This window comes from Tetrapisispora phaffii, chromosome 2 (genome assembly GCF_000236905.1).
Source record: "Tetrapisispora phaffii CBS 4417 chromosome 2, complete genome".
NCBI lineage: Eukaryota > Fungi > Ascomycota > Saccharomycetes > Saccharomycetales > Saccharomycetaceae > Tetrapisispora > Tetrapisispora phaffii.
Window position 1 is genome coordinate 410,173 of NC_016521.1, and position 23,219 is coordinate 433,391.

At 30.8% G+C, this 23,219-nt stretch overlaps 10 protein-coding genes and 1 non-coding gene across 11 annotated transcripts; 6 read left to right on the forward strand and 5 right to left on the reverse strand.

Annotated features, from left to right (window-relative positions):
• The first annotated feature begins 2,447 nt into the window (after positions 1–2,447).
• TPHA0Btrna8N lies at positions 2,448–2,521 on the forward strand. Its single transcript has one exon. It is a non-coding gene; the product is annotated as a tRNA-Asn (tRNA).
• Positions 2,522–2,782: 261 nt separating this feature from the next.
• On the reverse strand, positions 2,783–3,391 carry YKT6 (palmitoyltransferase YKT6; the record flags this gene model as incomplete). The annotated part of the gene is made up of 1 exon (XM_003684242.1): positions 2,783–3,391. The coding sequence occupies one exon, from the start codon at positions 3,389–3,391 to the stop codon at positions 2,783–2,785; it is 609 nt and encodes a 202-aa protein (XP_003684290.1).
• A 515-nt stretch (positions 3,392–3,906) lies between these two features.
• On the forward strand, positions 3,907–4,905 carry MIA40 (Mia40p; the record flags this gene model as incomplete). The annotated part of the gene is made up of 1 exon (XM_003684243.1): positions 3,907–4,905. One exon carries the CDS (start codon positions 3,907–3,909, stop codon positions 4,903–4,905), a length of 999 nt encoding a protein of 332 aa, XP_003684291.1.
• Positions 4,906–5,303: 398 nt separating this feature from the next.
• SPP382 (mRNA splicing protein SPP382) lies at positions 5,304–7,097 on the reverse strand (the record flags this gene model as incomplete). The annotated part of the gene is made up of 1 exon (XM_003684244.1): positions 5,304–7,097. The coding sequence occupies one exon, from the start codon at positions 7,095–7,097 to the stop codon at positions 5,304–5,306; it is 1,794 nt and encodes a 597-aa protein (XP_003684292.1).
• Positions 7,098–7,496: 399 nt separating this feature from the next.
• ATG17 (protein kinase regulatory subunit ATG17) lies at positions 7,497–8,750 on the forward strand (the record flags this gene model as incomplete). The annotated part of the gene is made up of 1 exon (XM_003684245.1): positions 7,497–8,750. One exon carries the CDS (start codon positions 7,497–7,499, stop codon positions 8,748–8,750), a length of 1,254 nt encoding a protein of 417 aa, XP_003684293.1.
• Positions 8,751–8,821: 71 nt separating this feature from the next.
• Positions 8,822–10,219, reverse strand: MST1 (threonine--tRNA ligase MST1; the record flags this gene model as incomplete). Its single annotated transcript, XM_003684246.1, has 1 exon — positions 8,822–10,219. The coding sequence occupies one exon, from the start codon at positions 10,217–10,219 to the stop codon at positions 8,822–8,824; it is 1,398 nt and encodes a 465-aa protein (XP_003684294.1).
• Positions 10,220–10,868: 649 nt separating this feature from the next.
• Positions 10,869–11,234, reverse strand: ACP1 (acyl carrier protein; the record flags this gene model as incomplete). Its single annotated transcript, XM_003684247.1, has 1 exon — positions 10,869–11,234. One exon carries the CDS (start codon positions 11,232–11,234, stop codon positions 10,869–10,871), a length of 366 nt encoding a protein of 121 aa, XP_003684295.1.
• A 426-nt stretch (positions 11,235–11,660) lies between these two features.
• DCK1 (guanine nucleotide exchange factor DCK1) lies at positions 11,661–17,282 on the reverse strand (the record flags this gene model as incomplete). The annotated part of the gene is made up of 1 exon (XM_003684248.1): positions 11,661–17,282. One exon carries the CDS (start codon positions 17,280–17,282, stop codon positions 11,661–11,663), a length of 5,622 nt encoding a protein of 1,873 aa, XP_003684296.1.
• Positions 17,283–18,638: 1,356 nt separating this feature from the next.
• RPN13 (proteasome regulatory particle lid subunit RPN13) lies at positions 18,639–19,118 on the forward strand (the record flags this gene model as incomplete). Its single annotated transcript, XM_003684249.1, has 1 exon — positions 18,639–19,118. One exon carries the CDS (start codon positions 18,639–18,641, stop codon positions 19,116–19,118), a length of 480 nt encoding a protein of 159 aa, XP_003684297.1.
• Positions 19,119–19,707: 589 nt separating this feature from the next.
• Positions 19,708–21,420, forward strand: DPH2 (2-(3-amino-3-carboxypropyl)histidine synthase; the record flags this gene model as incomplete). Its single annotated transcript, XM_003684250.1, has 1 exon — positions 19,708–21,420. The coding sequence occupies one exon, from the start codon at positions 19,708–19,710 to the stop codon at positions 21,418–21,420; it is 1,713 nt and encodes a 570-aa protein (XP_003684298.1).
• A 514-nt stretch (positions 21,421–21,934) lies between these two features.
• Positions 21,935–22,462, forward strand: CNB1 (calcineurin regulatory subunit B; the record flags this gene model as incomplete). Its single annotated transcript, XM_003684251.1, has 1 exon — positions 21,935–22,462. The coding sequence occupies one exon, from the start codon at positions 21,935–21,937 to the stop codon at positions 22,460–22,462; it is 528 nt and encodes a 175-aa protein (XP_003684299.1).
• Positions 22,463–23,219: the final 757 nt, after the last annotated feature.

A 23,219-nucleotide genomic window follows, 5' to 3' on the forward strand; every position in this document is an offset into this window, starting at 1 on the left:
GTCAGTAATAACGACCTACTAACCATTTTATAATTATTTGTTCACCCTTCTTACCAGTAGTTTGTTATCTCACTTAATGAAAAGAACAATATCCTTGCAAAATAATGTATATGAAGTTTTTGGAGTATATATATGTGTGTGACTGTGTGTGTTTGTACAATGCTCTATAATGCAGTATTATACAATTTTAAATTCAAAGCTAGAAATTGAGATTAATAAAAAATTATTAATAGATACTTAATTACATTAAGTTAGAATGAATGTTTCTTAATATTTTATGCTTAAATTTCTTCAGATGATATTTAGTATTATCGGAAAAACATTAATCTCGCTACTACTATTACGGGTTAAAAAGGAAAATAAAATGAGATTTTGATTATTTTCCAATTGAAGTTAAATCTTTAGATTAAATGTCAATAGAATGTCTGCGTTTAAGGTAATTAATAGTTTGAAGGGTACATTTATTTAAAGTTCTTTAATATTTCCCTAATGTGACCGTTGGGAAATGGTATTTTAAGCTATATAGTTTGTCTTTATAATACTATATTTATTATGGTTTCTGTCTCAAATATTCTCTGTTAAGATTCGGAGAATAAGAATGGTAGAAAAATGATATTCATAATTTGAAATTGTTTGAAGAGAAAGTTGTGCCTTTATATGGCTGGATATCATTCTTATCATTATAAGTATTCATTTCCGAGCGAACATGCGAATATTGATGTAAAGTATTATCTATTCTTAAATGTGCATTCAAAATTATGCCAGTATAGAATGCAACTGACAATTTACAATTCAGTTAGAATGGCTCATTTCATGCAAGGCTTATAATCTTGACAACATTCAATAATATCAGTGCCATTATTTTTATCACTATTTGAAAACAACAGTGATCTACTTATTTCGTATGATCTGTATATTATACATGGAATTTTATGGAAATTATAAATAAAGAATAACCTAAAGGCCTCTTGGCAACAGTAACTATTCGTGTAGCAGGTAGATGTAAATTTATTAAGACTTTTTTGAAATAAAGTTTTGCTTGATCTAATTTGGATGAAATTTATTTAACCATCTGAGGTTTGATTATTCACATTTACGTTGCAAAAGCCAAATTTGAGAATCCAATTGAGTTAAAAAATAGAAAGTTAAAGAAAATGTTAAATTGATTCCGATTTTCAAACTTCTTAACCTAGCAGCAGCAGGTTATACCTTATAACAATTATTCTATTGCAAAGGATGACAATCTAACTGGATTTCTATTTTGTTCATACACGTTTTCTTGATTGGTTTGTCACCGTTTTTCAAGTTCAACTGTTACTGCTACTAAAAATATGTCTTTAACAAGACTGTATCAGTAATATTTTTGTGGAGAAACAAGCGTTGAAGCAATGACATGTTCAATATTACCAACGATGACTGGGTTGATGTTCTGGATATTATAATTCATTATTAAGAAGATGGGATTATTACTGTTTAATCTGCTTGGTTCTTTTATTAAATAGATTATACATGGTAAATATTATTAGAGAACTATTTGCTTAATAGATGTGTCTATTATTTTAATATATTAAATTTCTATGTTGTTATATTATATACTCAGATTAATCTCTCCGGTGTCTTGAACCTAGATTGATGAGTTCTTCATCCATTAATTACTGAGGTTTCATATATATATTATTTTAATTTACATTTCTGTCCAATTAAACGGTGCTATTTCGTTGGACAAGTGTGATCGATGGTTCTACAGTACTATTTATGTTTTTGAATTTATGTCATTATATTCTTGTAGGCATCAGTGTTTCAGGTTTGTAGCAATAATCCCGTAAAGAGGTAATCTCTACATTGTATAGTAAGTTATAAGCATAGTTCCATTTGATAACTAATTATTAAATCTCCAGTTCTGGACAAAAATTGATGCAAATGTCACAACATCAACCACAATTAATTAAAGGATAGTTACTTAACTCCGATAAATAAAGCTATTCAACTATTTTACTGTTGTAATATAAGCTCAGCAAGAGTTAGATTACGATATAACAGTAATAATATTTCCTATTTAGGAACTATTACTGAAACAGTTACGAAACATTGATATTTCCTGTTTAGGAAATATTGTCACCAACTGGAACAGCTGATGTCGCCACGAATGCAATGACAAGTTCAACGAGGCACATTGCAAATTGTAGCTAAACTAAAAGTATAAATAGGAGACCTATTTATACTTCTAGTATTTGGATGATCATGTAACTTATTATTAGATATTATGTAGAATATATAAAAAGAAGCAAGTTTCTGTTTTACGTTGAAAATAATAAGAAGATCCGATCCTGCACTTCCCATCTGCCATAATATAATAGTCTGTCTTACATCTGTATCTGTTATATTATTATCCTGTCATAACTCTGTCTATTGTAGTATCCGTATTACAATAGGAAACAAAATAAGTAGACTCCATGGCCAAGCTGGTTAAGGCGTGCGACTGTTAATCGCAAGATCCTGAGTTCAATCCTCAGTGGGGTCGCTTAATTTTTTCCATGTAAATCATATATACGGCCATGATGGGGATAGTCTCTTATGTACACATTGCATAAAACATATAATAGATGAAGGCATAAACTGTTACAACCCTCCCAATGCTATCAATATTATTATTTTTTATTAATTTGATTTTCTTCATGTTATACACATATGCTAATTACTATTATATTTTGTAAATACTACATTCTTTTCCATTATTGCTCCTGCCCTCTGTAGAATGGGAGAGGTTCACAATGGCAAACATTTAAACAATCACACAACAAGAGTTTGTTTTCTTTGCTTGTTTATAAAACATTTTTGAACTTGCAGTTAATGACTCTGATTTATCAACCAAATTATCCAACTTTTCACCTCTTTGTAATACATTTTCAATAGTTTTATGTAAAACAATTTTTGTTTCATCCAACTCTTGTTGAACTTTCATGATAGCGTCCGCTTGAGATGGGTCTTGGTATTTGTTGATGTATATTTCCAACTCCTTGAATTTCAAGTTTTCATTTGTTTCTGTTATATTTTCCCATTCACTTGGTTGATGAGCAACCAAATACTCGTCTAAAATTTTATTTAGTAATGTGTATGCAGGTCTAACTGGATATTCTTTGTCAGTTATCAAGACACCACAGACACCTTCGCTTCTAGCGTAGACATGTCCAACATAGTTACCTTCTTCGACAGATTGCCTTTGACCAGCAGAAGTTCTCGAGGCGACAGTTTCGGCAAAGAAAGTCATAAACTGACCAACACTGCTTCTCTCAAAAAAACCAAATTGCGATAAGTCCTTAACCTCAGATAGCTCTAAAGCTTTTCCATCACCTTCACCATTACGGAAGATACCAATATAATTAATCTTCATAATGTTTAATCAAAATGTAAAATGTAAAGCCACTCAACAAAAATCCGTAAACCGAGCTCTCTAATTTCTTACTGGCTTCGAAATCTCAAGAATATACAAGGTACAGTAACTGCAAACTCTTTTTAACACTTCGTACACCATTGAATAAATTAATACTTTACTAAGAAGTTAAGCCAAATTCTTTATTGTCTTATATAAACAAAAGTCAGCAACTAGAGGTTTTGGTAAATTTTAAAATTGAAAGTATGTGAAACATCAAATCACGCTTCACGAATTCCCTTTAATGTGAAATTTCAATGGTTAACTGATTTGTAATCATTAAATAGCCAGTAACTATCATTTTAAACAGTTGCAGCCATCGAGTTTAACCATAAACACACATATTTATACATATACATGCATAAGTAATTATATTTTATCACAAATTTGCAGTTTCCTTAACTGTGTTATAACGGTATATCACCGGTGAATTATTTTTACTGACCTAGCAAGCTAAAAGAGAAGAATATTTAAGAATGTTTTTAGCAAGGTTACGTATTGCCAGTAGATGTTCTTCTAATGGTGTGCTTAGATCCACTTATCGCAGTACTTTGAAATCTAATATTAGGCTATCAGGCTTGAATGCGAGATATTCCACTAATCCAGCTAATTTTAATGATAATAATAGTTATGAACGCCTCAATAAACGTAGAAACGAGCTAATGGGCATCACCGTTGCTGCCGTTATCACGCTTGGCGCTGTCCTTTACATTTTACCTTCTAAGAAAAATAACAAGAAAGCTTCAGATGAAGTAATAATTCAAGTTACTGAAGTCACCAACAGCGACGATGGTAGTAATTCACCTCTAATCGAGACCCCCGCCGTTGCAGAAATTGAAGTTGATGAACCATTAGCTGTACCTGAACTCGAGGTTGCTCAAAATATTTCTTCGGATGATTTAGATAAAGATCTTATCGATATTGGTGAATCGGTTGTGGCAGAAATTGTAAGTGATTCTGTTACAGGTGGACAATTGGAAACAGTTACAAAAATTACATCACCAGATCATGGTTCAGCTGTAGCTACTATCGTAGAAGAAGCAGTTGATACTGAAAATGTCAATGTTGACAATGATAAATCTGCTCTAGAGCTGCAGGCCTTCGAGGAGGAAAAATTGGGTGAGACTGAAGAAGAAGCTCAGCACGAAGGTGCAGTGAACCCAGACACTGGTGAGATTAATTGGGATTGTGCATGTTTAGGTGGTATGGCTTATGGTCCATGCGGTGAAGAATTTAAAGAGGCGTTTGCTTGTTTTGTTTATTCAGAAGCTGAACCAAAAGGTATCGATTGCGTTGAAAAGTTCCAAGCCATGCAAACTTGTTTCAGAAGATACCCTGATTACTATGCTGAGCAATTAAAAGATGAAGATGATGCAACTGCTGAGGAAACAGATAAAACTAAAACAGATGCCTCAGCACCACCAGCACAATCAGCACAACCAGAAAACTCTTCAAGTGAATCTAGTGAAGCTTAATTTCATATACTGACTGAATGACTGTCCATAAATTAGAGCCACAATATCCATTTCTTACCAACGACAGCAGTAATGAAATAAAGCTCAATATCTTAATCGTTGTTATATTAAATATATATTCCTGTAGATATTAAATATAGTATATTTATGCCTAACACATTTCAGACTACTTAACAGTATGCATTTTCAGACATCTCAAAAATTGAAAAATAACATAGTTTCATAAGTTGTGCAGCATATTTAAAAATTCTATAACATTTACAACAGACATTTTATCTCATATAATGATATTTCTGGATAAATTAATTAACTATTAGACAAGACAATAGTTAACATCCACACTCAGTGGTTGCTATTGAAAAATCAAATTCTCTAATGCATTTATTTAAAAACTTAATCTATAAAATATTAGTAGGCAATTCAAGTGACTTATTATGAATTGCTTTTAGATCTGACTCTGAGAGGCTTTCTATAAACTCAAAACACATGTCAAACTCTGCTGGGATATATGTCTCTAAATCAAAATAATCGGCATTCAATTTATCTAGAAACCATGCCGCAAATGCTTTTATATGTTCCCTTTCTTCAAGGTTAGAATATTGACAGAACTCAAATAATAACTTATTCAGTTCGTTTAGAATACATAATAACCATGATGATATATATTCTTTTGGTAATGCATTTTGAAAATTAACTAACAACGAAACAAAGGAAAATGTTCCAACCGTATTATCAAAGAAATTATCATTCCAAGTTTCGAATTCCTTTAATATATCAACATTGAGATTCCATGATTGCTTCAATTTTGGGACAATATATATACTAGTCGCTTTGTACATGTCCTGTCTTGGTATAAGGTTAGCTAATATTGACCTATTGTCTTTAGAAAGGAAACTGTTTGTTTCAGCATTGAAGCTTTCACAATGAGATCTATAATTTTCTAGCAGTAGTTGCTGTAAGTCCTCATTCCAATAACTCTTTGACAACTTTAAAATAGGATATTTTGTATATGAATCATTGAGATCCCAATCTGAAACAATACTGTATAATGATTGATAAATTATGTTGTTCTCAATATAATCTTTAATCTTTATAGATTCAAAGACAGTGGCATATGTGCCTAATAAAAACAGAAATAAATCTACGGTTTTAATATCTGCATCTTTCAAACTTTGCCATAGATTTCTCATCGAAGGAACAATTACATTATATAAACTAGATTGTGAATAATTTAGAGTTTTAGATATGTTTTGGAATATTGAAGGAAATGTCATGATAATGTATTGTAATTCGGTGAATATTAAATTTTTCTCTTCTGTCACTTGCAAAAATATCTCGTTGGGTATTGTCGAATATCTTTCCATTATGAGTCTACTTACAATTTCATCAGTCAACTCATCAGAATCTACTGATTCTAAAATAGTTCGTAGATAATTCTTAAAACTTATTTCATTACGATCGTAATCGTTATTATTACAGAGAATTGCAGGCAATAATTTTAAATCCTGATGATACTCAGATAGTAACGCAGCTATTTTCAAGCTATTTTGTTCATATGAAGAAATGCTAACATTTAAAGATTCAAGTTTTGAGTTAATAGTATCAACTTCAGCATATAAGTTGCTTAAATCTGACAATGAACCCCACAGTTTTGTTTTTTGATTACTTTGTAATTTATTTGTTTCATATTTCTGGACAATTTCAGATGGTAATTTATCTTTATATTTCAAGAATTTCAGGTTAAATTCTTCATTATTAAACTTTAAATTAATATTATTATTTAATTGAAATGTTTTTGAAGCATTGAATTTTACTTGAGAATGAGATACAAATTCATCGGAACTCGATGAATATGTATCTCTTAAGTTTTCTGCCTCTTCAACTTTCCTATTATCGCCTATAAAACTGCCAAGACCAACATGGCCCTGTGGTCTTTGTTCTGCATGAATGGGTTGAGCAATACCTTTTCCATCTCTACCTAGACCTTGTCCTTCAACAAAACCCATCTTAGAAAGTAACCTTGCACCAATCCCATATTTTTTAGTTAATTTATCGTCCTTATGTACTTGTTTACTATCTTCTCTATTCACTTCCCTACCGTCTAGTTCGGAACTCACACTTATTCCATCACTTGCATTATCAGATTCATTCTCGCTATATCCATATGGATCATAATGCCCCAAGTTCTGCATCGTTCAATCAAGTCTGACCACTCAAGGACAACCCTTCTTTAAATAGTAGATTGCTCGAGTCCCTCTCAAAGAAACAATGGTATATCCTCCAGACTATAATCTTCAACTAAAATAGATATAATCTTTTTATAACTTCTTCCAACATTGAATTATTTGTAACTGAATAAACCATCATTAAATTTCTTAAGTGCCTTTAATTATAAAAGATTTTAAAAAATTAGGGTATGGAATATTCATCATTTAGTTTATTAGTAGAAATAATATTTTAATAAGTGAATATAGATGATAATCAGGAGATAGAGTGATAGTATATGGTCGCGAAAGATATTTAAATAGTTTAACCTTGTTACATTTTAAATTATTGAATATAGATTAGTAGATAATTAACCGTTAAATAGTATGAGTTCACAGGATTACCTCAATAATGCCAGGAAGTCTTTAGTAGAAGCACAGGTGGTGTCTCAAGAGACTAATATTAATATCAAAAATATTAAAGATAGACTAACGGAACTCGAAAAATCAATAGGTAAAGGTAAGTTCATCAGGAAGAGTCTTGAAAAGCAAGTACAGTTTTTAAGAAATAACATCTTAAGAGATTTCATAGAGAGAAGATTAATAAATAAGGAATGGTCTCAGGTTATTTTAATAGATATGGTAAGAGATCTTCATCACTGGAATGCACTAATACGAAACCAAGCTGAAGTTTTGGAAAATACAAAAAATGTTTTGAATGATCCCTCTAAAAAGACTTTTGACAATGAATTTCAAACACTTGGATCGTTTATCTCACAAGATAATTTGAATATCTTGGAGGCAAGATTAAATGAAATACCAAACATAGAGTTGCATATAGATACAATTAAACACCAATATCAAATAATGGTGAATAAGATAGACACTGAGTTGATTAAAAAAGATATGCAGGATCTGTTTCTCAAGTTCGAAAAAACTTTTGATCAAGATTCAGATGAAATGCAAAAACTATTATTGAAATATCCAACTGAGCTCAAAGAGTTAGAATGCGACATTGTAAACTATTTAAGTTCACTTACGCATCATTACGAACAATGCCAATTACTTTGTGATATCGACGAATTTTCTCCAGATTTTAAGGAATTATCAGAGATAATCAAAGCTGATAATAATGAGTTGCATATAATTTCCGAGTCGCTGGAAGAAACTGTAAAAAACATAAATGGTAGAATTAACTCTGTTTCTAAACTTTTAGCAAATAAAGAGAAAGAGAGCCTTGAATATAAAAAGCTATTTAAAGATCTTCTGAAGAAATTCAAGACAAACCATGAATATCTATTGATATTTAAGGAAATTGCAGAGATTATAGAAAAGTTTAAAAACACATGCATTCAAGACATGTCCTATATCGAAGATCTCTACCATTTTTACCAAAATTTCGAGTCGAGCTACCAAAATATGTTACAGGAAATTAACAGGAGGAAACAAGTTGCTAAGGAAATGCAAAAAATACTGGACGACTGTGAATCTCAATTAAAGGCATTGAGCCTAAAAGATAAAGTATGCAGGGAACAATTTTTAAATGAAAATGGTAAGTATTTGCCAGAAAACATATTGCCAGCAGAAATGCAAAGTTCCAAACCACTTTATTCACTAGAGTATTCAATTAATAAATATTGAATTTATTTACATGTCTATTAATGAAATTATATCTACAGATACAAGAATAATTTATTTGTGTTTTGCCTTACCTAACTGTAATTTGTTTGTAATGTTTTAAACTGTTCAAAAATCTTTTCATAACTTAATGCTTCAATTTCAAAAGTTTGTCTGTTTCTGATCGAATAGATATTTGATTTTACTTCATTATCTCCTACAGTTATTATGTAAGAATACTTTTTATTAATGGCATCTTTTATTCTTCTCCCTATTGGCTCTGATCTTAAGTCAATATCAACATTGAAATGATATCCATTATTTGGAACTGGAATACTGAAATCATTCTTGGAGCCAATATCCTCACCTTTTAATTTCAAATGCACTTCTTTAGCCATTTTTACTTGTTCTGCGCTCTTTGTATTTACAGGAATTATCATTGCTTGACGAGGATTTAGCCAGAAAGGCCAACTACCTTCGTTAGTTTCAACTAGCATTGCGATAAATCTCTCCAAAGAACCAAATACTGCCCTGTGTATCATAATTGGTCTTTTATAAGTATTGTCTTTATCTTTATAACGAAGCTTGAATCTCTCTGGTAATTGGAAATCTAATTGGATTGTGGCCACTTGATGTGACTTATTTTTATGATCAGTAACTTTAATATCAATTTTTGGTCCATAAAATGCACCATCGCCTTCATTTATTGAATAATCTTTTTTCAAAGATTCCAATGCATTTTTTAACATATCTTCAGCATGATCCCAAGTTTTCAATTCACCGATATATTTTTCAGGTCTTGTTGATACTTCTAACGTATAGGATGGACCTGAATTACGATTTAATGTAAATACCCTTTTATAACATAAGTCGATTAATTTAATACATTTAGCAATTTCTTCCCCAACTTGTTCAGGTGTGCAAAATATATGACCATCATCCTGATGAAATTTTCTAACTCTTGTTAAACCTGATAAAGCACCTGATGCTTCGTTTCTATGTAAAGGAGAATAATCTGATAATCGCATTGGTAATTCCGAATATGATCTGTCTGCATGTTGAAAGATCATACAGTGACCTGGGCAATTCATCGGTTTTAAGCCATATTCTTCCTTTGATTTATCTTGACTTTCTACTCTGAACATATCATCCTTGTAGTTTATCCAATGACCGCTCTGTTCCCATAAGGATTTCTTGTATATTAGAGGAGTTATAACTTCTTTGAACCCAAATTTATATTCTTGTTGTAATTTCATAAATTCTACTAATTTATTAAATATCTTGGTTCCATCAGGAAGGAAAAATATGGACCCTGGTGACACTGGATCGTTCATATACAATTTTTGGTCCTTATTCACTTCATTCAATATATTATCTACTTTCTTTTCTGAGATATTCAATGAATTTTTAGAGTCATTAACAACTGTTGCTTTCGTTGAGTATGAAATGTGCTTAGGAGCATATTTGGATACAACTGTTCGTGCCCTTAGCATGACAACCGATATTAGATATCTGCTGATGTATTTTATTTTGTCGGTAAAATTCTAAAATGATGCATAAACTACCAATTATAAATTGAAATGCTTAAGAGCCCATGAATTATCAATTACTTATAACTGTAACCTTTTTTTTTGCATAAAATTATCTTTATAAATGTGAATATTTCCAAATAAATGCTATATTTTGCACTTTTTCATTATAAGTTGAAAACAGGATCTCAGTATTTTCAAGATTTTAAAACATGTATATTGAAAAGTCAAAAAGGTTTGAGCACTAATTAAAAGATATAGTGAGAAACAGTATTGGGTCTTATATATCACCAACTCTTAGTAAAAATTATGAATCAACTTGTTCGAAAGTAAAGGAGGAAGTCATGAAACTAACATTAGCTTTAAAAATAATATTTTAATTATTTGAAATTATTAACATGATAATACTTATATATAGGTATAAAAAAGCACAATTAGTAATATAAAAGAAATGCTTTGATGATCATGGAGAAGCGTAAAAGCATAGATTAGAATTCCACTCATTGCAACGTGTCCCAATATTAATCATAAATTAGGAATAGAAGGCTAATTGTTTTACATATATTGATGTAACCAACCAGTATATTAACTTTTATATGGCAATTGATTTGCATTAATTAGCTTCTGGGTTAGAGATAATGTAGTCCACTGTCTCGCCGACACTCTTTAGCTCATCGGCAACTTTATCTGGTAGTTGCAGATCAAATTCTTCCTCGATAGCGACCAGTAGCTCCACGGTATCCAAAGAATCCAGACCTAAATCCTTATGGAATAAACTTTTAGGCTCAATTTGTGAATTAGCTAGAGACTTATCAAATTTTCTAATAACATCAACAACTCTCTTTGTTACATCTTCTTTATTTAAAGCGCTTGCAGAATATAGACGAATAAAACTTGGAGCAACATATGTTGGTCTAGTTGTAATGACGACAGATCTAGTGGCTAATGAGGCAGTTGTACGGAATATATTCTTGAACATTGTAATATTAATAGGGTAAAAAACAAAAATGGAACCTTGTGAGTGTCTTTCGTTACCTTTGGGATCTCTAACTTTAACAAACCTAAAACAAAGATATAAGTATACTATACAAATAGTTAAATGAAGTTAATTTAATCTAATATATTGCTTCTCTTAATAGCTTAATGAAACCATTAAGCTTCAATACAATTAATCATATATTGAACCTCTAAAGTTTGTATAATTTTCATCCTTTAATTGTAATTGTAATTATAATTTGATTCTGTGTGGCGGTTTCCAATAAACTTAAAATAATCAAATGTCGTGTGCAGTGATATACACATTCGAGAGAGGTTAATCATCATACAGCGTATACGACGACACACATACATGATTAATGACATTCATGATATACATTTAGTTATATATATTTCGTCATACTATGTTCTATTTAGTTGAATGTTTCGATTTTAATTTGGTCAATTTTTCAATTGGCATATCTTCAATAAGGATATTGTTCTTTAAGATCTCATTTTTGAAGTTCTTTTTGAACTGGGAAACCAATGCTGCGTGACTTTTTTCTAATTCATCGGATGGGATTATCTTCCTTAATAATACCAAGCATCTTCCTAATACCATTGCCAATTCATCAAATAATTTGGTCAAAATAATGAATTCCTCTTCAGTGGGTTTATTAGCCAATTGTGACATTTCAAAAAATTCTTTATATTGGATTATACCTCCATTGATAGGTGCTGAAATGGTACCAGTAACACACCTTGACATTTCCAGGTAAATGATGCTACTAGGACCTTTCTCTGTTATGGTCTTACAACATATATTCTCAAAACTACACAATTCTTGAATTTTTAACTGTAACATTCTGGTGGCATTTTCGATTGGAGATAATTTTTTGATGACAATGGAGACAATTTCAGAATAGTTCATCAACGTAGGAAACGTGGCTGCTGTGACATATTTATCTTCTTCAACCCATAAATCTACCACTGAGGTAGAACCAGGCAATCTTCTCAATGATACAAATGTTTTTAAATCTCTATTCTCGACGTACGTTCTAACTTTGTTAGCTAAATCATAATTTGTCTCGCTGCTATAATATTCATCGGAAATGTTTAGTTGAGGTTCCACAGTTGTCACATACAAGAACTTACCTACAGTTGGTGCATTTTTTAGCTCCATCGCATTGTTTAATGAATTAACTATGGTAGATCCTTGATGGTACCTCAGCAACCTTGCATGCATAGATGATATGTGCTCAAATGGCATACCCTCATAAATAAACATTTTATTTCTCTTTGAAGCTGGAAAACCATAACCCAAGAACATAACACAAAAATATGACGGATCTAATCTATCAAGTGTCTGTAGGTCCTTATAAATTTTTGAAATCTGAAGGTACACAAACGATAATCCATTTAAATTATAGTTAATGTTTTCATAAGCAGTTGCTAAATCCTTGTAAATAGTTAAAGCTTTTTCTAATTTAGAACCTTTCACAAAATATTCTGCTGACTTTATATATAATGATTCTTTTCTTTCGAATGATGATTGTGAAGGTAAAGAGAAAAAGGTTAACTCATCTAAATAATCGGTTGGATTCCAATCATACGTATTAGCAACATGTTCTAAACACAAAGCAGCCTGGACAAAATCTTTCCTTTCGATATATTGATTAAAAAGTTCACTCAATAACTTATAAAACTGTAATGGTCTTTTTGCATCTAATAAATATGATAGGACATCTAATTGAAGCATAGTTCGGCTGTTTGCATATTCTTCAATATCTGGAGTACTTTGAGTGTGGATTAGCAAAAGTAAAAATTGTGAAATTTCATTGTAAAATAGTAGCAAACATTCAATTAATTTACCATCATACTTCCGGATATTCATTATTGAAAAGTTTGCTCTAATAAACTTAACATGATCCAAATTCTCAAAAATAATTGGATTCAACATTGAAAGATTATAGAAGGCTAAAACAATCAAAATCTTAACATCAGATAAGGCTTTTTTTATCTTCCAAGATGTAAGAAGCATTTGCAATATGATTCTAGACCCTATTAACATTGATTCTTCATCTATACGCAATGCTAGTGATAAAATATGACGCAATAAAGAAGGAGAGTCAAAAACTAAATAACGCTGTCTAAAACTTAGTATATTTACTCCATAATTTTTAATATTTTCAGTTTTGTCATCTCTGCTTTCTAAGCTGTCCCAGCATTCTATGAAAATAGTTTTGGATAATTCATTCACATCACCACAGATTTTATGAATAGCTTTTCTAGGAATGATAGCGAGATTTCTATTAAATGATAATCTGTGATTAAATATCTTCAAAGTTAGTTTCAGATACTCGATCCATAGCTTCGAGTTAAAATGCTCAAGTGTATCGTTGTCATCTGTTTCAATCGTTGAAATTAAAAAATCTTTATACATCAATAGCATTAAATTAGAAATTTTCAGAAACATAGCAGTAATACTCAATAATAAATCAGATGGATAAAATGTACCCTTTACAAATCTTTTTACAATATTAATAATAAGCACGAGACTATCTATATTAATAAACGAAGAATAGTATTTTGACCGAAAATGTTTTGATAAAATATGACCATTTATATCTTTCATGATAGTTATTATGGATAAAGAGTTACCGTATAAATTTTCTGTGAGAAATACAAGTTTTGATATTATAGTAGCCAACTCCAACAGTATTTCAACCAATACCACAGAACCCATGGAAGATCCGACAGTATATATATCAGGTGGGGCAGCATCAGGGAATAAGTTTGAAAACAAGCGTTTTGGTCTGAAGTGATGCTCATTTTGACAATATTTCTCCACAACCAAAAATATTCTACAAAATTCAGGCAGTAATCTAAATAAGTTCTTCTGAATTATATCTTTTTTAACGTTTAAAAGTATCTCTAAAATAACACTATTGCATATACGCATTACTAAAATGTTGAACTGCCCATTTAAGGAAGCCTGATAAATGTTTAGAGTAAAATCCATAACTGCTGAGATAAATCGAGCATTATCTAACTTATCATCGTTAGTATCGTACATAATATCTTTTAGTTTTTGTAGTCGTAAAACTTTCAATATAAGTGATAATTTTTCATAAACGTATTGTTGTTCATTTGCATCTGACAAACCGCTAATGTAAGTTTCATAAATCAACTTATCTTCAGACGATAAAAGCATCTGCTCGATAAAATATAGAAGTTCATTTGGGGGAAACCAGTTGTGAATTAACTCAATAACACTATCCATATCTTTTATTATTAAGCACTGTTCCTCTGCTGAAAAATTATCGGAACCAGAAGCAAGCGTCAAAACGTTTTCACAATAAAAACTAATTGATTTTTTAATTAAACCAGTTGGATCTTCAACTTTTCCATTAATGGTGATAAATGTTACCACATATACATATAACTGCAAACACGCAAAACGAAAATGTCTAAACTTCTTATCTTTGTTAGCCAATAGTTCTTCAATAGCTCTGAACAAATATGTTCCGTATTTAGTTTTATCTGGCAAAACATCATTATTATCCACTGAATAAGATAGTGAAAAATCAAAAATTTTTCTTTTAAAGGTTTTATTATCAATAAGGGACTTTAAATGAAGTTCACTACCACTCCCTGTAATGGCCATAATAGCCTCCTTCTTTAAATCATAATCAACATCAATTTCATTAATTTCACAGAAGAGCATTATATATTTAGTAAATATCTCCGTTGTATATTTTTGGATAATTTTAATATCGACACTGTTTAACTTCCTCACTACTCTTTCTAAATATAACACCTTTTCTAATCCCGTTTGTTCATTGGTTATTTGATGATTACATATATTATCATAGTTCAAAAAGTTAGAAACATCGTCCGGTACACAGAATTTATTACCGAAATAAACTTTAGACAATTCAATAATAATTTTGCAATTGTGATTGAAGGAAGGTAAAATAAGCTCCTCAAACCCTTGTGTTAAGCATAATTTGTTATCTTTGAAAATATCAATTTCGCCTGTGCCTGACAAGAACCCATTGAAATAAACATAGACCGAAATCGACTCATTATCCATTAGCTGTTCAATGCCTGTAACTCTTATCTCATCTCCCAATATTTCTCCAGGAATTGCACTAATAAATGACCAATCATTTGTTTTCTCGTCTGTAGAACTTGTGCTAAATAATAAGTTAGCATTCTTACTCACAATTCGTACGGAAATAAGTCTAACATTAGATCTAATGTTGTCATCTGTTAAAATCGACACTCTGCCTATTTTTAACATCACTCTTTCTTCAGGATTTAAGGACGCATCATAACCATATTGAGGAATATTTTTGATTGCAAAATTATTTGAATCAATAATTCTATTTAATTCAAGTTTCCCTCTAAATTCTTTAATACTTATCCAAAGATATATTGCTCTTGGATTTACTACCACCCCTTTGGTAGAACTCTTTACAATATTTTCAATAAGTTCACCCCATCCCCCTGTGGATGAATATTCTCTAGTATTAGATATAGATGAAGCCGGCTCGAAGTAAGAACCAAATAAATTTACTTTAAATTTATAGGCAACGCCAGTATTTAATGCACCTTTTTTGTTTGAAAATACCCTTGTTATATCTGCTACTCCCACCGATATACCTCTCTTTACTGAATCCAAAAAATTGAATTCTGGGGAAGAAGTTGCACCTGTGAAATCGTATGTTGATTTTGTTTTGCTGCTAATTTTAATTGGTATGTCCTCATATAGAACAACAACTAGATAAATGGTTTCATTTTCTGCTTTCTCTTCATCAATGTTACTAAATAGTGCAGTTGATATATTATCCAGTGATAAAATATTATCTGTTTTAATGTTAACAGTGAATGAATCAGTTAAAATAATATCTTTTGTTCTCAGATACATCGATGCTGATACATTACTAAATTTAGGATCCAAACCATTGGCATCATTATTGATATCTAACACTTCTATCAACATACCAACTGGTGTAAATTCAAAAAATTCCTTATTTTTGTTAATATTTAATGAATGAATGGCCTCTAAATTAGTCAATGGAAAATCATTTAAAAACCCAAAAAATATACTACTAGTCATGAAAGTTGAGATATCACTATTGCCCAATGCTAGTAGTTCACCCGTATTCACGTCACGAGCAAATATACCATTGAAACCAGAAGAATCTATCTTATTAGATAAGTTTCTTTTGTCATTGAGCTTTGAATTGCGAAGTTCCTTTTTAATATCTTGTGTTAAATGTTTACATGCTTTTGAATGTATTGATGTTGCATGCCGTATTAAAAATGATTTATTGTCGTTGGTATACAGATTAAACCTTAGTTTAATATGTATCTTTTCTAATTGGCAATATAACTTTGTCAATTGTTCATAGGCATTCATCTCATTATTCGTGTATGAAACCATAATGTAAGATCCGAGTAATGATAAAATCGGTCCAAATTCATCTCTAACAGGTCTTTCATCGAACCTAAAAATGGGAAAGTCAGGAATGCGAGGTTTTTTATCTAGTTTAAGGTATTCAACAAGTATCGTGTTCTCTAACTTATCTGAGTTTTTTAATTGATTCATAAAATTATCTGGCATACTTATCTTACTTTCATTCAACGATTGAACTTTACTGTGATGAATTTTTAAGCTAGGAACATCCCCTGTATAACGAGTAGGATTCAACGTTGCATATTTTGTTGGAAAAATCGTCGTTTTCGTACTTACATCAGGCAATTTTGAACCTAAACTATTAGCTCTAGCCACATAATCTTGAGGTAAGGGATCCCAACATAAATATGCTCTACTCCTATTTTTTATTTTTGTCTGTTCAAAAATGTATAACTCCGAACCAGGGTATAGATCTTGATAATTATTTGAATAATCTTTTAAACTTGATAGTTTTGATAATGGTAAAAACGGCTTTACCATTATGGCATGAATAAAATTATCCATTGGGATCCATGTGTCATCATTGACATTGCTTTGTTTAGCAACCTTATAATTTCCGGGTGCCATTAACAACGGTTTTTGTATGTTCGTAACAATTAAATGTATAATTAATTTCGTGCTGTTTACTTATTCAATTTGAACAAACAAAAATCTTCTGTCAATTTGCCTATATATATATATATTTATCCTTATTGCCTTGGATTATGGTGGAATATGTGTTCTTATTAAGGAATTATTATGAAATTAGTGAATTAGTGAACCATAGACAATTAATTTTTCAAAGTAAATTCAAGTACTCTATTAGTAGGTCTGTTTTATTAGTATTATTGTATCTCACTATCTCGATTGTTTTAACTGTAACAACTATTCATCCTCTTGGGATATATATAAATTATTCTACCAAAGGATCAAAGCTACAATTGCAACCACATTAATTGTATATTGAAATAGTTTAAAACTTTCAAATTAAGTGTACGATTGAGATAATATGAAATATAAAAATACTGTACGCCAAGCAGGCATATTCATTAATGTCTCTGTGATAGGATTCAACGAACACATGAAAAAACAATTTCGTAAAATAACTACCAGCTAAGTAGTAACGGCGCGTAAGATCTTAGGACCGCATTGAGAAATTGAAAGGCAGACGGGAGGATCCTTAAGCAAAGGATACCAAAAAAATAACCGCCGATTAAGTTATGAATCGAATGACGATGCATAGAACGGATTTGAGATCTATAAACGTTGAAGACTATAAAGAAGAAAGTCTCTTTAACCATGTGAATATTGCCTATTTTGTAAGCGGCTGCTTACATTGTAATAAACTGAAGAGTCGATAGAAACTAAACAGATCGACTTTTATTAGACAGTATTCTATAGTGTGACACAAACGTTACAGTTCGCAACATCGTATTATTAGTCTAATACCAAAATAAAATGCCATCGTATAGTATATAATTGCCATTGGATAAATGTTATCACTTTCGATGCCGGCTGTCTAGATAATCGGATTGATCGTCACCGCCAATTATTAATAATACTGTTGATTTTGTGAAATAATAAAACCATAATTGTTCCTGCTGATATCTTCCAACTATTGTTATTTAAATTTACCACAGATTCAAAGTAAATGACAGAAATATCTCATATTTGGTGAATCTTATATAACTTATATCAAATTTTGGTGGGGTTCCTTAAAGTCAAAAAACTTTAGTTGCCCGGACATGTGCGGTTAAGGTCGGTGGCAAAACATATTTAACTAGTTATATAATATAAATTATTGAAGCCATTTAAAGATATTCTACTATTTAGCAATGGTGACTATTGTTAAATGTTTGAGTAATTTTTATTTGAAGGGTAGTGGAGCAATTAGACGAACTGTTGAAGACAGTGTGTTTGAAGTTTAAAAAAATTGAATAAGATATGTCGACTGTAAAATCAATACCTAAAAAAATTAAGTTCAGAGCAGGGATTGCTAAATTCGACGAAGTTACAAAAGAATGTATTCCATTGGCAGTGCAAGGTGAGATCCATCTAGACGCTAGTGAAGAAGAGTCTGAATTAGGATTTTATGATTTTGAATGGAAGCCAACAGAAGACGTAAACAATCCAAATAACACCCCGATCAATTTAATTTTAATACCGGGAGAAACAGTATTTGTGCCAATTAAATCATGCACTACAGGTAGAGTATTTGCAATTATTTTCTCATCGAATGAGAAATATTTCTTCTGGTTACAGGAAAAAAACCCATCTAATTTAAGAGTAAATGAATTGAGTTCAAATGATAAAGAAATATATCAAAGAATTACTGCAATTCTAACAGCATTTGAAGATGATGAAGATAACGAAGAAGGCAAGGCGCTGCTTAACGAGAAGGAGAAAGACGTCGAGATGGAATAAAACTTATCAAGAAGTGCTTATTTGCATAAGGTCTAGGAACTTCTTAAGACACTTTTTTTTAGATTATTACAGTTAATAAGCTAAAGAAAAACATAACATTCAAATAAAATTACATAAAGAAACGGATTGAATATATGTTTTATCAATGTATCGACCTCCATTTAATAGAAGAATTAATATTAATATCAATCCAGTTCTTGTTTTAACTAAATTTTAACATGGCATATATATGTGTATCATATTATCTACTATACTCATAATAAAATTAATACAATCGTTAATGATAATATAAATCAAACTACCTTTATATATTTATATGTATTCGATCTCTTGAAAACAGTGCAATTTATATATACCTCTTTATTTACATTAGTAATGCTATCCCTCTATTGCTTTTATTATAACATCGTCTACTATTTGAAAAATTTTAAACGCCCATCATATGTTAAGTAAGTTCAAATGCTCATCGCTAAATTTTTTGATATAAATCTTTTAGACACTATATTTAATGTAAAAAAAAATCAATTCAACAGCATGCAAAAGATTACATATTTTGAGGTAGCTAATAAACATCTACAAATCGCCAACAATGTCAGACTCTGGTATAGAATCCAATGATTTTGTTCCTCCTGTTTTGTCTACTGATCAAGATGAAAATACCTTCAGTTTCCAAAAATATTCTACTACAGAGAAAGAAAGAGAGTTTTATCTAGGTAAATATACGGAGGATGAGCTTAAAGAAAAGATATTTGACTACTACAACCTTAAGGGTTTAATTCAATATTTTAAAAATCATCCAGAATACTATAAGGTGACATTACAGTTTCCAGATTCTTTAATTCACGATTCAACTATAGTTGTAGGAATATTACAAGAAGTCTTAAACAATGAAGTTCCAATTTTAGGTCTTGAAAAGGATATGAATGAAAATAGTACGACACCAGATATGAGTACAAGAAAATTTTGGGTATTAGCTGATACCGCGTACAGTGCTTGTTGTGTTGATGAAGTTGCATCGGAACATGTACAGTCACAAATAGTCGTTCACTTCGGAGATGCATGTTTGAATGCAATTCAAAAATTACCAGTTGTTTACTCGTTTGGTAACTCCTATTTGGATACTTCAAAGGTCATTGAAAAATTTAAAGATCAATTTGATGATCATGATGCTAAGATTTGTTTGATGGCAGACTTCCCTAACTCTCATAATATTACCTCGATTTACAAAGCCCTATTAGAAGAAAATTACAAAAACCTATACTTATCAAGTATCAATCCAGAGCTTGCTAATGACAAAGTTACAATTTTAGGAAATTCTGAATTAGAGCCATCTTTAAAAATGGTACATACGTTTGGCAATAGAGCATTATACACAATAGATACCAACTTTAAAAATTTCAATGATGATCAACTTCGAGAGGAATTTCAATTATTTCACATATCTAAACCAATGGATCCCCATTTATTATATTTAACTACAATGTTTCAATCTGTATCAATTTATGATATTAAAGACGATACAATAATGAATGGACCATTTCCTTCTCTAATGAAACGTTATAAATATATGCATGTAGCAAGGACAGCAGGTTGTATCGGTATATTGGTTAACACTCTTTCGTTAAGAAATACAAAAGAAACAATAAGCAGATTATCCAAGTTAATTAAGGATAATGGGAAAAAGCATTATTTATTCGTAGTTGGCAAACCTAATGTAGCAAAATTAGCAAATTTTGAAGCAGTGGATATTTGGTGTGTGTTAGGTTGCGGTCAAAGTGGTATTATACTTGATCAGTATAATGAATTCTATAAGCCAATTATCACTCCATATGAATTAACAATGGCTCTAAACGATAAAGTGACCTGGACAGGGAAATGGTTAGTTGATTTTAAGCAAGTCCTAAATGAGATAGAAAAAGGAGAAGAAGAAAAAGAAGAAGATAACATTAATGGTGTGAGCTATAACAATGAAGTAAATGAAGATAGCTTGGTTCCAGAGTTTGATGCGGTTACAGGTAGATATATCAGTACTTCTAGACCCTTGAGAAACATAACACATTTATCAATTGACAATCCTAATGATAACTCCAGTTCATCTACTAGTTTGATCAAAAATGTCTCAGGAGGTGTGCTTATCAAAGGTACAGTCTCCACTTCTGCAGAAGCTTTGCAAAACCGTGAATGGTCTGGTCTAGGTAGTGACTTTGCACAACAAGACGGCTACGAAGAAGAAGGTGCTACATTAGAGCAAGGTATAGGCGGTGTCGCCCGTGGTTATGGATTTGACAGGAATCGTAACTAATATTCATAATAATATGTAAATGAAATGTAAATGAAATGCATTTTTAACTCATTGTTATACTCCAAGTAGAAAATTATTGTTTATAATTAAAAGTTACCAAGCATTGAAATTAAGCGAGTATAAAATTTAACGGCTATTAACATGCAAGAAACATGCATGGATTTATAGTACTACTCATAGTATCTAATTAATAATAATAACATTATAGTTACGAAGATCATACATCTAGACGTTTCTTAATCACAATTAAACACTAATCATGTACAATATTATGTCAATCACCTATATAGTTTTCCCTAAATTTCAAAATGTACATCAAAATTCTTAGATGAAAAAAAATATTCAAAATTCAATATGTACTTTATGAAAAATAGTCAGAATATTTCAGGTAAGTAATGATTTTTGTTATTATGTTGTGTATAAAACAATTAATTTATATAAATTATACACTATTAGGTTCTTAAACAGAATTTAAAAAGAATTCATTATAGTAGTAGTATACTCATTTATCAATATGGGTGCCACTTCTTCAAAACTAATAGAAAATTTATTAGAAGATACCAACTTTGATAGGGATGAAATCGAAAGGCTAAGAAAGAGATTTATGAAACTAGATAGTGACAGTTCTGGCTCAATCGATAAGAGTGAGTTTATGAGTATTCCTGGTGTGTCATCGAACCCATTAGCAGCCAGAATTATGGAAGTATTTGATTCGGACAACAGCGGTGATATTGATTTCCAAGAATTTATCACAGGTTTATCTATATTTAGTGGACGTGGTAGTAAAGATGAAAAGCTTAGATTTGCATTTAAAATATATGACATAGATAAGGATGGATATATATCTAATGGTGAGTTATTTATAGTGCTAAAAATAATGGTTGGTAATAATTTAGATGATGAACAATTGCAACAAGTTGTCGATAGAACTATTATGGAAAATGATCTTGATGGTGATAACCATTTAAGTTTTGAAGAATTTAAAAGTGCAATTGAAACCACTGAAGTTGCCAAAAGTTTAACGTTATCTTACGGTGTATAGTCAGAGTATATATAAATAGACGTTGAGAAATACGGATAATCAGACCAGCACTCATTTATAAAGGATATATAATGGAATGAATCTACAGCAAAAATTATAATAACGCCAAATTAGATTAACAGATGTGTTCATCTTTTTGCAAGCTATAGAGCTTTGATCAAGTATCATAGATTCGAATTAACCTTCCGTTTACTTGCAGTGAACTCAAAGAATGGCCTGTCTATCAATTAATAATGGCGGTTCCAACACTTAGAAGTGAACCTAGCACTTATTAATGTAGAAACTTCCATACCACACAGCAAAATGATGTAATATATCACATCAAAAACATTCTGTAATCTGACGTCGGATATAGTAATGGTGTTCCTCTGATGGGAAGTGCACTTAGATAAAAATTTTTATACCCTGTTATTATAAATTATGCTTATTTCTCTTAAACTCTGTATTTCATCTCTTAATTGTATCTTAATATTTTATCCAAACTCCCATATCATGTCGCTACTCATCCATTTATTGCGGGGAAACAAGCGTAGAACCAGCAACAGATGCAATAGTATTGACGTCGACTGGGTAGTTAAGTTATTCGCTAGTATCCATAGTAGGTAAAGATTATAATATTTACTCCGATTGGTTTTCTAATAACATTAACTACAAATAGCAAATACTATTACAATACTATTATATACTATTGCATTTCAGACGTAAGTAACGTGACATTCTGCCCGTTTTATATGTCACTTTATTTGAATTCCTTTAT